The 13,010-nt window shown below is 38.2% G+C and overlaps 1 protein-coding gene and 1 long non-coding RNA gene across 8 annotated transcripts in view; one reads left to right on the forward strand and one right to left on the reverse strand.

Moving 5' to 3' along the window:
* Positions 1-13,010, forward strand: part of LOC137764307 (uncharacterized) — a 43,195-nt gene that overhangs the window by 28,259 nt on the left and 1,926 nt on the right. For 2 of the 3 annotated variants that reach the window (XR_011073952.1, XR_011073954.1), the window contains one exon: positions 4,247-4,428. This is a non-coding gene — a long non-coding RNA (uncharacterized lncRNA). Of the gene's footprint in view, positions 1-4,077; positions 4,429-13,010 lie in introns of all 3 variants that reach the window. The other variant, XR_011073953.1, reaches the window with a different exon arrangement.
* ZGRF1 (zinc finger GRF-type containing 1) overlaps positions 3,714-13,010 on the reverse strand; it is a 78,338-nt gene continuing 69,041 nt past the window's right edge. For all 5 annotated transcript variants that reach the window (XM_068543327.1, XM_068543326.1, XM_068543328.1 and 2 more), the window contains 8 exons: positions 11,723-11,800; positions 11,369-11,516; positions 9,607-9,734; positions 7,974-8,097; positions 5,329-5,505; positions 5,056-5,190; positions 4,070-4,331; positions 3,714-3,894 (listed from right to left, as the gene is read on the reverse strand). In XM_068543327.1, coding sequence (XP_068399428.1) covers positions 3,737-3,894; positions 4,070-4,331; positions 5,056-5,190; positions 5,329-5,505; positions 7,974-8,097; positions 9,607-9,734; positions 11,369-11,516; positions 11,723-11,800 — 1,210 coding nt within the window. In that variant the 3' untranslated portion in view covers positions 3,714-3,736. The remainder of the gene's footprint in view (positions 3,895-4,069; positions 4,332-5,055; positions 5,191-5,328; positions 5,506-7,973; positions 8,098-9,606; positions 9,735-11,368; positions 11,517-11,722; positions 11,801-13,010) is intronic.

Here is a 13,010-nt window from a genome sequence, read left to right on the forward strand (position 1 = left end):
ACTGGTTTAGATGTTATATTTGTATGTGAATGATTTTCTACCTTTACTATATGTTTGCCTTTACTGGTGAGCTTTCCCAATTTGTAGTTTTTGTGTTTCTAGTTGTGGCCTTTTCTGCCTAGAGAAGTTCTTTTAGCATTTGTTATAAAGCTGGTTTGGTGGTGCTGAATTCTTTTAGCTTCTGCTTATCTGTAAAGCTTTTGATTTCTCCATCAAATCTGAGAGTCTTGCTGGGTAGAGTATTCTTGGTTGTAGGTTTTTCCCTTTCATCACTTTAAATATATTGTACCATCCCCTCTGGCCTGCAGAGTTTCTGCTGAAAAATTAGCTGATAATCTTATGGGGATTCCCTTACATGTTATTTGCTGGTTTCCCTTGTTGCTTTTAATATTTTCTCTTTATCTTTAATTTTCATCAGTTTGATTACTATGTGTCTCAGTATGTTCCTCCTTGGGTTAATCCTATATGAGACTCTCTGCACTTCCTGGAGTTGGGTGACTGCTTCCTTTCTGTTGTTAGGGAAGTTTTCAGCTATTATCTCTTCAAATGTTTTCTCAGGCTCTTTCTCTCTCTCTCTTCTCCTTCTGGGACCCCTATAATGTGAATGTTGGTGCATTTGATGTTGTCCCAGAGGTCTCTTAAACTGTCCTCATTTCTTTTTCTTTATTCTGTTCCATGGCAGTGATTTCCACCATTCTGTCTTCCAGCTCACTTATCCATTCTTCTGACTCATATGTTCTTCTATTGATTCCTTCTAGTGTGTTTTTCATTGCAGTTATTGTATTCTTCAACTCTGGTTGTTCTTTATCTTTTCTCTTTGTTAAAAACTTCTTGTATCTTATCGCTCTGTGCATCCATTCTTTTCCCGAGTTCTTGGATCATCGTTATGATCACTACTCTGAACTCTTTCTCAGGTAGATAGCCTATCTCTATGTCACTTAGTTGTTCTTCTGGGGTTTTGTCTTGTTCTTTTGTCTGGAACATATTCCTTTGCTATCTCATTTTGTCTACATTAATATTTGTATTTTTATATATATGGAAGGTTAGTTATGTTTCTCAACCTTGGATAAGGGGCCCTCTGTGGGAGGTGTCCTATGAGTCCCAGCAGTACACCTCCCTCTTGTCACCCAAGGGCCAGGAACCAGCTGGTTATGATCTGTCTGCTGACTTGGTTCCACAGGCTGCCGGATCTTAGTTTTCTTGCTTCTGGTGTCTGCCCTTGGTGGGTGAGGCTGGTCTAGAGGCTTGTGCAGGCCTCCTGGTGGGAGGGGCCAGTGCCTGGGCACTGGTGGGTGGAGCTGGGTCTTGGCCCTCTGGTGGGCGGGGCCATGTCTAGGGGCGTGTCAAGAGGTGGCTGTGGGCCCAGGAAGTTGTTAGGCAGCCTGTCTCTTGATGGGTGGGGCTGTGTTCCTGCCCTATTGTTTGGCCTGAGGTGTCCCAGCACTGGAGTCCACAGGCTTTTGGGGTGGGCCAGGTCTTGGTCCCAAAATGGCAGTCTCCAGGACAGTTCACACTGATGGATGCTCCCCAGTGCACCCACCACTGGTGTCCTTGTCCTCACAGTGAGCCACATCTGCCCTCCACCTTCACAGGAGACCCTCTAAGACCAGCAGGTAGGTCTGGCCCAGGCTCCTATGAAGTCACCGCTTTTGCCCTGGGTCCTGGTGCACATGAGACCTTGTGTGCACCCTCCCAGAGTGGAGTCTCTGTTTCCCCCAGTCCTGTGGAGCTCCTGCACTCAAGCGCTGCTGGCCTTCAAAGCCAAATGCTCTGGGGGCTCCTCCTCCTGATGCCAAACCCCCAGGCTGAGGAGCCTGACGAGGGGCTCAGAACTCTCCTGTGGTAGAACTTTTGTCATATAATTGTTCCCCAGTTTGTGGGTTGCCGACCCGGGGGTTATGAGATTTGATTATATCACGTGTGTGTCCCTCCTACCATCTTGTTGGGTTTCTTCTCTATGTTTTTGGATGTAGAACATCTTTTTTGGTAGGTTCCAGTCTTTTTAATTTTTAATCGCCTCATAAGAGGAGATGAGCTCAAGGTCCTTCTGTTCTGCCATCTTGTGTTTTGTGAAAATGTGGCTCCTTTCTTGTCCATGTAATTGACATAAGGTGGCACTCAAGTCTGCACTCTCAGTAGAGTTGGGAAGTAAACTGGTCCATTAAGGTCACTCCTTTTCTTCGGGTCGTAAGACACACAATTCCAGTGTAGAAAAGTAACTTGCAACTAAGCAAGGCCTCTTTGGGGTAATGGCAGATTGTTAAAGGCTTCTCTCCCCTCCTGTTTTCCCAGATGGTGATGCGGAGCTCAGCTGGGGCACCCACCCTGTCTAGCCTACAGGTGGCATCTCACGTGCTAGCCTCAGGCCTGGGTCTCTGTCCTAGTGAATCTACTGAGGATGTGCTGGGCTCAGGGGGCTTTTGGGCCCCACCAGGGTCCCCAAGGGGCAATGAGTAATTTCTGAGGTGTGTCCTATCCAGTCAGGTATTGCCTGGAACTCGAGAGTCACATCTTTCACTTACATTAAAAGAGCCAATGCTGTTGCAATCATTAACACATTGTGGACAAGGCTTGGAGAATTACAACTTCGTTTCTTCGTTAGATTTATTTTTCTCCCAAACAAAAGAAGAGTTTCATAGAGGTAGACTGGTCATTTTTTACAGTGAATTAATTCAAGTAAGCAATTTTCTGCATCTTTAAAATAAATATTAAGTGACTTGAATCACTCATAAAAATATGAGTTGTTTTTAATTGGTAAAGACAAATATTTCATTGGTATTATAATCAAGCCCTTGCCATTTTTCCATGTAGGATAAGTAAATGTTCCTTTGTTAATAATGGCTAAAAATCATACAACAAATGGTTTAACTTATTTACATATTTACATATGGAATATAAGCATAGAAAAAAGACTGAAGCAATATGTTAGCAATTATTATCTCTGGGTCGTGAATCTCCAGGTGCTTTTTATTTTCTATTGTATACACTTCTGTATTTTGCAGATTTTCTATAAGGGGAATGTATTCTTTTTATAATATTCTAAAATCCATTATATACTATATATACCAATAACTACTATGCAAATAAATGCACAGGAAAGAGACTATAGAATGAAATGAGCCAAAGGGAGTGTTTCATCCATCCATTCATTCATTCATTCATCCATCCAACAGATGATACTTACTGAGCACCTACTATACCAGGGTCATGGCCAGTTTTGAGCAGTGCTGTCTTCAGGAATGAACTTTTAGTTCATTTGTCGTCTTTCTTTTGTACTGCTTAAAAGTTTTATTGTGAATATGTTTTTACTTATGAAATGACAGGGCATTATATTTATTTTTAAAAGATTCGGCTAGAGCTGTAGTTCAGAAAGGAGCGTGTTGGTATAACTGTGTAGACATGTTTTAACAGGTGAGCTTTTGAGATATTCACTTATTTCTGAAGTAACATTGGTATTCCCCATAAAGGCTTTTTCCTGCTCCTTGTAAAATTCATTTCTTTAGCAAACAGAAGCCATAATTTTTAGAAAAAAATTATTTTTATTAGTGAGATTTTATATTACTTTCAACACCTGCCTATCTATCTTAATATAAGTAACTATACTTTTTCTGAAGAGCAAAATTTTACATATGTTTATTTACTTTTGTTTAAATATCTTATTTCAATAATGGGTTTGGGGTAATAAAAATATACAAGTGTATAGTGTAAAATGAATTTGAAATTATATAAATACAAACTATATCATGTCTTTTTGCGAATAAGAGTTATCTTTAGACTTATCTTTTTCACTCTTTTTCTTCTGTTTTTCTTCTGCTTGTTTTTCAAAATAATCTTTAAGGAGATGGTTCAGCTGTGGTTCATACTGGCTTGCGTGTTGCAATCCATCTTCCCTCCCTTAGAAAGATACAAAACATGAGACAACTATATTTTACAGTAGTTTCCATATTATCATTTCACTCATCTCCCATAGTGGCAAATTCAGAGCTGTTCCTACCTGAACCACCCCAAGCACTAACCCAAAAGTCAGTTTTAATTCAAAATGCTTGAATTAAATACATTTTTATTTTACCTTCACAGTGTTGGATCACACGCCCCCATAGTCGATTTTTCCTCAGACAGGCTAAATTTCCTACAATCAACAAATGCCTCCTTCCTCTGGTCAATGCAACATTCATTCTTTTCTCTGAATCAATAAATCCTACTTGTCTGGTCCTTACGCAGGACAGAATAATGATCTCCTTTTCAGCTCCCTGGAAAGCATCTACTGTGGACACCTGCACAGCTTTCATATCAGGATGGTCAAAGTCCACGGCACTGAGTAAATGACAGAGCTGTGGAGGAAAGAAGACAAGGCTCATGCGGTGCAGACGTCATGAAGAACCTACGCCTCTCAACCTACCCACAGCAGCTGTCATCATTTAACTAATAGTGGGTAATTTTCATTTTCTTTTTTATTACTCACAGAGATTTGGCTAATTTCTGAAATGATAAATAACTAATGATAATGTAAGTTATGAAACAAAATCAAAGTGATGATTTATCTTTTGCTAGGAAACTTATTTAGATAAGCTAATTTAGAGCTGATAAACTAAATGAAACAGATGAAAAATACTAAAAATAAATAAATATAAATGAAAACTAGTTAGAAGTAACTGGCTTGTGTGTAGATTAATATCTGGTATCTATCTTTGATTTACTGATAAAATGTAATAATAATGAAAGAACATTTTGGAAAACAGATTCAATCCCATCTGTCCCAAAACACAAAGCATATACCATATTTCCTTCCCTCTAATTTGTTTATTTGCATTTTTGCCCCAACAGCTGTAAACTGAATTTAATTAAACCTTGTTAGGTTTACATTTAATTACACAGAAAAAAAGCCAGACTAGACAAAAGTCTGAATGCTGCTTTTTTAATATATTAACTACAGTCCCCAAAGTTTTTCTAGCACCAAACCAACACAAACCAAACTACTACAAATGTGATATCAAATATTATAATATGAAATTATAATATTTAATAACGATAAATATCATAATAGGTAATACAAACCTTGTACATTTGGGATTTGTATAATGTTATCACCCCAATCATAGAGCCCGCTATTCCACTTGCAATCAGTGATTGGATCAGCTTGAGTGTAAAAGCAGCTTCTGCCACATTATGAAAGCTGTTATCTCTTTCAATCTGGAATAAGAAACAGAACCTAAATTACATTTCCCAGAAACACTACAGAAAGACCAAGAAAAGCATGCAAACAAGAACAATAAAATTAAAACAGGAAACTAAACTGTGTAGACTCTTATGAACACTAATGTCATTTACCTGTTCCAGTCCTTTAACGTTATAGAAACACAGGGTTGGGAGCCATCCCAGTAAAGGGCTCCTCTCTGTTTCTGAAACACCATTCATGAGGTTTCCTTCATAAAACAGATCATTAGCAATAGCACTGATTGTAGGGTGACAACGGTACTGGGTTCTCAATAGAACTGGCTTGTGACCCTAAGAAATTTAAGTGCAGAAAAAATAAGGAATTAAAACAGCATTTTTTTTCTTAGTGGAAAAAAAATCCACAATAATATTTTAAAGTTTAAAAATACTGCCATATTGTGCTCTTAGTAAATTAATTACAACCATGATACAATGAATAAAAAGGATTTTTTTGAATTTACTAAAAATATTTTTATAGTAAACTTTTTATACCAGAAAATTGTAAAATATAAACAAATCTTAGAGTATCTAATAAGTATGGTACCTAACATCATGCTTTCATAATCTATATGGAATTGGCCTAACACTAAATTGAAAATAAATCTTTCAAAAAATTAGAAACTGTTGTTGATAACTCATTAACTATCCTCCTTAGGTACAAGCCATTTTTCATTCTGAATCTTCAAAGAAGTTTCCGATTTTCTTAATACATCATAAACCAACTCCCATCTACTTCAGGGCTTTCCTTGAGTATGTTCTTTATTTGCAAAATGTTCTGTAATATTGTTTGAACATTTTGAATAGTTACAAGGCACTCTAATAATACGTAATAAAATGCAGGATTAGTGATCACATGGACAAAGGATCTTCTATGGGGGAGAAATATGTGAGGAAAAAAATCAATCCCGAATACTCTTTTAGGGCATAAATATGTGAAAAGACAACCCACCAAATGGAAGAAAATATTTGCAAATCATATATCTGATAAGGTATTACTATCCAAAATATATAAAGAACTCCTACAACTCAACAACACAACAAACAACCCAATTCAAAAATAGGCAAAGGGCTTGAATAGGCATTTTTCCAAAGATAAGTGCATGAAAAGATGCTCAACATGATTAGACATTAGGGAAACCACAATGAGATACCACTTTATACCCATTAAGATAGCTGTTATTTTAAAAAATGAAAAATAACAAGTGTTGGTGAAGATGTGGAGAAATTAGAACCCTTGTACATTGCTGCTGGGAATGTAAAGTGGAGCAGCTGCTATGGAAAAGAGTTTGGCAGTTTCTCAAAAGTTAAACACAGAATTACCATCAGATCCAGCAGTTGCACTTCTGGGTGTATACTCAAAAAAACTGAAAGCAGAGACTTGAACAGATAATTGATACCAATTTTCCTAACAGCATTATTCACAATAGCTGAAGGGCGGAAACAACCCCAATGTCCATCAACAGATGAGTGGATAAATAAAATGTGGTGTACACATAAAACGATGGACTATTATTTAGCCTTAACAAGGAATAAAATTGTGACACATACTAAAACATGGACAAACTGTGAAAACGTTATGCTCAATAAATAAAGCCAGACACAGAAGGGAAAATATTGTATGATTCTACTTGTATGAAGCACCTGTAATAGGCAAATATAGAGACCAAAAGTAGAATAGGGGTCACCAGGGGCTCAGGGGAGAGGGGAATGAGGAATTATTGTTTAATAGGTACAAAGTTTCTGTTGGGTTGATGAAAAACTTCTGGAAAAGGATAGGGTAATGGTTGCACTACATTGTAAATGTACTTAAAAAAAAAAAAAAAAAAAAAAGTAAAAGTACTGTTATAGGCCGCCAGTGTGGATAAACCTCAAAACTGTCATGCTAAGTGAAAGAAGCCAGACACAAAAGGTCACATATTGTATGATTTCAAGCTGTATGATACGAAAATTGTAAGACTGTATGATATGAAATACAGAAAAGATAAATCCATACAGACTGAAAGCAGACTGGTGCTTGCCAGGGGCTGGAGGGAGGGAATAGAGAGTAACTGATAAATGGGTACAGTTTTATTTTGGGGGGATGAAAATGTTTTGGAACTAGACAGAGGTAGTGGTTGCACAGCATTGTGGATGTACTAAAATGCCACTGAATTATTCATTTAAAATGGTTAATTTTTGGGGGGGGATGATTTGACAGATTCATAAAATTTATTGTTGGTTATGATTGCTTTCCACATTTAAATAAATATTCACTTTTGAATTTTAATTTTTGCATCATTGAAAGTGAACTCCCAAAATGCATAAACCCAGGCCCCCAAATCTGCATCCATCCCAGTGAAAAAAAAATGGAAGAATGAGCCTCCAAATGACAGTAATTATAAAATGGTTAATTTTACATTACGTGAATGTCACCTCAACTTAAGACTATATTAATAATTTTTAAATTAAAAAAAAAAGTGAAGTAGAGCTCTACAACAGCTCTGCAAATAGGGGACATGGATAACAGAGGCATTATAGATTTTTTTACTTTACAGCAAAATCAATATACTTACTACCCACTATGAAAGTACACAGGGAAAAGATTCATTTCATTCTTAAATTATGAGGGCCAACTTATCTTTAAGATGAGTACTTTCTAAACAACTCCAATTAAAATAATTTTAGGGCAAGGACTTGGTCTTCTAATATTTTCACTTTCTATCAACCTGCACAGTGTATAATCAATAAATGATAGTTCTGTATGAACTTAGCAGTAGTACCATTAAGCAAAGTCGATCAAAAAGAGTTTGTTCCAATCCATTTTCATGAGCTGCATCAGAACCCTGAATAGTAGGAGGGAGCTGTTTGGGATCTCCAACAAGAATCAGCTTTTCACACTCAAACCTAAAAACAGAATTCTAAAAATTAATCTAAACAATGAGAGAAACATGCATTAACATCATTTACTGCACTATTTTCTAAAATGTATTTCAAAGAATTTGAATACCATGACACGTTCTCAGAACTACCAAGGCTTAACAGTGCTAATAAGTGTATTAAAAGGCTTTAAAAAGTTGTGCAGTAAAGAATCCTTTACATAACTTTACTTTTTTCCACATGAAACCTACTAAGTGTCCCCTTCCTCTGCAAGGACTTAGTATTTCACAGAACTCTGAGAAACAATGATTTTTAGAATCTGTAAACTTAGAAACTGTCTTAGAAGTCATCTGGCTTAAACTCTTGTTTTAGAGATGAAGCATATTAGGCTCTCAGGGGTAAAATGTCTTTCTAAATAGGAATAGAATATAGTGGGAAAAACTCCAAGTTTTGAAGAAAAACCTATATCCAAATTTTAGCTCTGTTATATTGTGTGGACACAGCAAGTTATTTAATCTCTACAGCTTCACTATTCTTATCAGTAACCTTGATATAATAATACCGTGCATGGCTGTTGTAAGGACTTAATAAAGTATGTAATGTGTATAGTAGGCAGTAGGTGCTCCACAGTATTAACCCTTCACCCTCCCATGCAGGGCCTTACTTTCTCCATCTCTGGCTCCTGAGTAGGGTGACCAACTCATTCTGGTTTGCCCAGGACTGTCCCAGTTTAAACACTGAAGACCCCATGATGCCGGTTATGACGTGTGGAGATCTATTGCCATATATATTGAATCAACATATATTAACATAAAAGTATTTGTGAAGTAAAATCTTTCTTGTGCATTTTCAACACTTACAAACTGGAAATCAGAAGATTAAATATTTACTATAAACAAGAAAGAAAATGAAACAACAAGGGGGACAGAACAAGGCCTAGGACTGAAGCCTACTGAGTCTGGTCTAGTACTCCTTCCACGACCTTTAGGATTCCTCAATAAGAGATGCTTTGAAAGCACAGTGTTTTAATTGGCTGAGACAGCTTAGAAGATTTAATAGTTTCCTAAATTTTAGTAGACAAATTTTCATTTTCACCTTATTTTTCTTTATATACTTTATCTACTTTCATAATCTAAAAAATATTTTCAGAACCTAAACACTGGAATTATATCAAGGTAAGGAACTAAAGAACATTCTTCAGTAGAGTTAGGTTCTTAAACTATGACTAAAGAGGCACCTTTAGTCTGGCTGAGAAGTCTGCAACGTTCTAGTAGAATCCTAGCACTAGAACTTTCAAGGCTTTAAGAATGTCTAAACTGTGATCCAAGTACGTGATCCAATTGCCTCAACTGTGATCTAACAAAATTTTGATACATTAACCCCTCCCTCAAATTTCCCTCTGGATTCTTTCAAAAAGTCATTTAGTACTTGCATTGCTAGCCATTTTCACAAAAGTTTGGGAAGAGTTTGAACTGAGGAAATGTTTGAAATAATTGTAACATCTGAGCATCTTTGGAAAAGAACCTTTTAGGTTACCTTGCAATGGGAAGGAGGGAAGCCGGTTCTGTGATTTGACTACACTCATCCAGGACAGCCACAGGAAATTTAAGATCATTCATGCACGGGAATGGGCAGGCTGCACAGGTAACTCCAACTACTCGGACCTTTATTACAGTAAGAATGTTATTCATTAACAACTATTAAACAAATTAAGAGAATATATTTACCAAAGAACTTACAGGCTAAAATCAGAAATGAGCAGGTCCTAATTTAATCACTGGCAATCAGAAATCATAGGCCACTTTACCTCTACATTTTCATTATTCCCTCATAAGAAATGGAAATTCCTCTAAGAGTTTTATTTATGAACAGGTGACACCAATGAGCAATAGTTTATAGTAACCGGGCTTTCACTTAGAAAGGCATCAAAGAAACCATTAACAATTATTCTTACATATCAATATGCTGGATAAGGATATAAAATGGTAAGTAGTTTACATAAATGACTAATTTGCATTAATTGAATGTAGTCAGACTAAGCCCCTCTGGATTTGGTTGGGGAGAAGGGAGGAAAGGTAAGTCTATAACTCAGATAATAAAAAGCTGGTCTGAAGGCTTCCGAGGACTTCTAGAACCCAAACCTGTTGTAGATTGATTACTATTTCCAATTCTCCCTCCTTCTGTGTGACAGTATTACTCATCCACACCCTTTGCTGCGTGCCTCTGCAGTGCCTCCCACCAGAGAAGTAGGTGGAGTATACTCCCCTGCCCGCTGATGTCGGGCTTGGCCATGTGACCTGTTATAGCAATGGAATGCTAGCTGACATGCTGTGAACAGAAGCTTTACACGTTATCTGTATGATCTTGCCTGCCCTCCTGCACTTCTGCTGTCTGTCAGGAGAGGGGCATCATGCCACAGACAACTGTTCTCAGAACGAGAAGCTTGACCCGCACCAACTGACCTGCAGAGTCGTTAAGTTTGTTGTCTTAAGTTATTGAGATTTTGTTTGTTAAGCGACATTATTTCAGCAATAGCCGACCAAAACAGGGTCCCAAACAGGTTGATTGTCCCAAATCTCTCGCAGAAAAAGTGGACCCGTGTCCACACTGTCCAACAAGCCAACAACCCTCTTTTCCTCCACTCCCTTTTCCTTCCCCCAGGCTCTCCTTTCACAGGAGAAAGCTACTAAATGACCTCTTTCTCTCCTCCCAGCTGACGCCCAGGCTGGCCTGGATCAGAACCTGATGAAGGAAATGCTGCTACTTGTTGCAGCCAGAGACGCTGTGTGTCCAGTGCTGGTTCCCAATACCTGGGATCGAGTGCCTGAGCCTCCTAGGTTCTTAGGACAGACTTCAGACAGACCCTGAAAGGATTGGTTTTCTAGGAAAGCACGAAAGATAAAAATGAACTTGGATATTTTGCCCAGTGTCAGACCTTCTCTTCCTCTGTTTCTCCTAGAAAAAAGCCAAGTTTCGTTTAACTTCCCAGGAATCTATTCCCACCTCTTCACTTTCCGCTTAAGCCTATAAAAAGATATACATATAGGGAGAAAGAGAAAAGATGACTCTGTCATGGAGAGTTGGATGTGTTCACAAATTTGAAGAACGCTTTGCAATAAAATAAAACGTGCACTGGATAGACAGGCACACTTCAGCTGAATCTGAGCTATCACAGTCATTTGTTTTATTTAAGGGAAATAAATAGGAATAATATTCCTATCAACAGGAACAAAAGGGATCTGAATCGTATATATAAATTAAATGAATAAACAGACAAACTGAAGCTGTTTCCCCTCACCTGCTTCAGCAGGGTTTTATTGGTCCCCAGTTTATGCTGCTCAATACTTTTCCTCACACAGACTTTTTCCACAGGAGTCAGGTCTTCCTTCATGAGTGCATGTAGTTCTTTTAATTGTTCATTTTCATTCTCTGAGCCAGCATGCAAACTTAAAAAAGAATTACATAAAAGAATACCCTTTGATTCCATTTTCACAGCATCACAAAAAAGTAAAATACAGATTTCCTAAATTAACACCAAGAAAAAGATAAAGCTTTCTCTAGTCTTCTTCAGAAACCAGATTTAAGGTAAGATTTACTTATATAAAATTATACTTCTGAACATTCTGTGACTTTTGGAATTTAGCATTCTTACCTGTAAGGTAAAACTGGCTTGGCAATCTTCCTGACACTCCCAACCCTGACAAACTTTTCAAATCCAAGACTAAGAAGCCTTTAAAGAAAACAGGGTAAAATAGATTCTGATTATTTAGAAAATGGAATCTAAAAGTTTCACATAATATTTACATTATTAAAATTAACTTTGCATAACAGTATATTTTATATTATGTAGTTCAATGTGAAATGCCTAAACTCAAAGTAAATATAATGTAGTTGAAAGACTTTTTTATAAAATGTGTTTCAGAGAATTTAAAAAATATGTATTATCGGGCTTCCCTGGCGGCGCAGTGGTTGAGAATCTGCCTGCCAATTCAGGGGACATGGGACAAGCCCTGGTCTGGGAAGATCCCACATGCCGCGGAGCAACTAGGCCTGTGAGCCACAACTACTGAGCCTGCGCGTCTGGAGCCTGTGCTCCGCGACAAGAGAGGCCGCGATAGTGAGAGGCCCGCGCACCGCGATGAAGAGTGGCCCCCGCTTGCCGCAACTAGAGAAAGCCCTTGCACAGAAACGAAGACCCAACACAGCCAAAAAATAAATAAATAATAAATAATTAATTTAAAAAAATAAAAAAGATAAAAATAAAGAAAAGAAATACGTATTATCTTTTTTTTTAAAGCATGCCTTCATTTTCTTTTATTTTAACTTTATTTATTTATTTATTTTTGGCCGCATTGGGTCTTCGTTGCTGCATACGGGCCCTCCCCAGCTGCGGCTAGCGGGGGCCACTCCTCGCCGCAGTGCGCGGGCCTCTCACTGTGGTGGCCTCGCCCGTAGCGGAGCACGGGCTCTAGGCGTGCGGGCTTCAGCAGTTGTGGCACGTGGGCTCAGTAGTTGTGGCTCGCGGGATCCAGAGCACCAGCTCAGTAGTTGTGGCCCATGGGCCCATTTGCTCTGCAGCATGCAGGATCTTCCCGGACCAGGGCTCAAACCTGTATCCCCTGTATTGGCAGGCGGATTCCTAACCACTGCACCACCAGGGAAGCCCAAAAACATGTATTATCCTATGTTGAGGGCTCATGAAACGTTCATAAAATATTTATGTTAGAATTTATCACAAGTAAAATTGCCCTGGGAATTCCCTGGTGGTCCTGTGATTAGGACTTGGCTCACCGCCGTGGCCCAGGTTCAATCCCTGGTCAGGGAACTAAGATCCCAAAAGCTGCGCGGCCAAAAAAAAAGAAAAACAAAAACTGCAGAAAAACAAAGTTGCCCCTAAAGACATAATAATATGGAAAGCAATAGCTACCATATATTTAGCA

This window comes from Eschrichtius robustus, chromosome 4 (genome assembly GCF_028021215.1).
Source record: "Eschrichtius robustus isolate mEscRob2 chromosome 4, mEscRob2.pri, whole genome shotgun sequence".
Classification (NCBI taxonomy): domain Eukaryota; kingdom Metazoa; phylum Chordata; class Mammalia; order Artiodactyla; family Eschrichtiidae; genus Eschrichtius; species Eschrichtius robustus.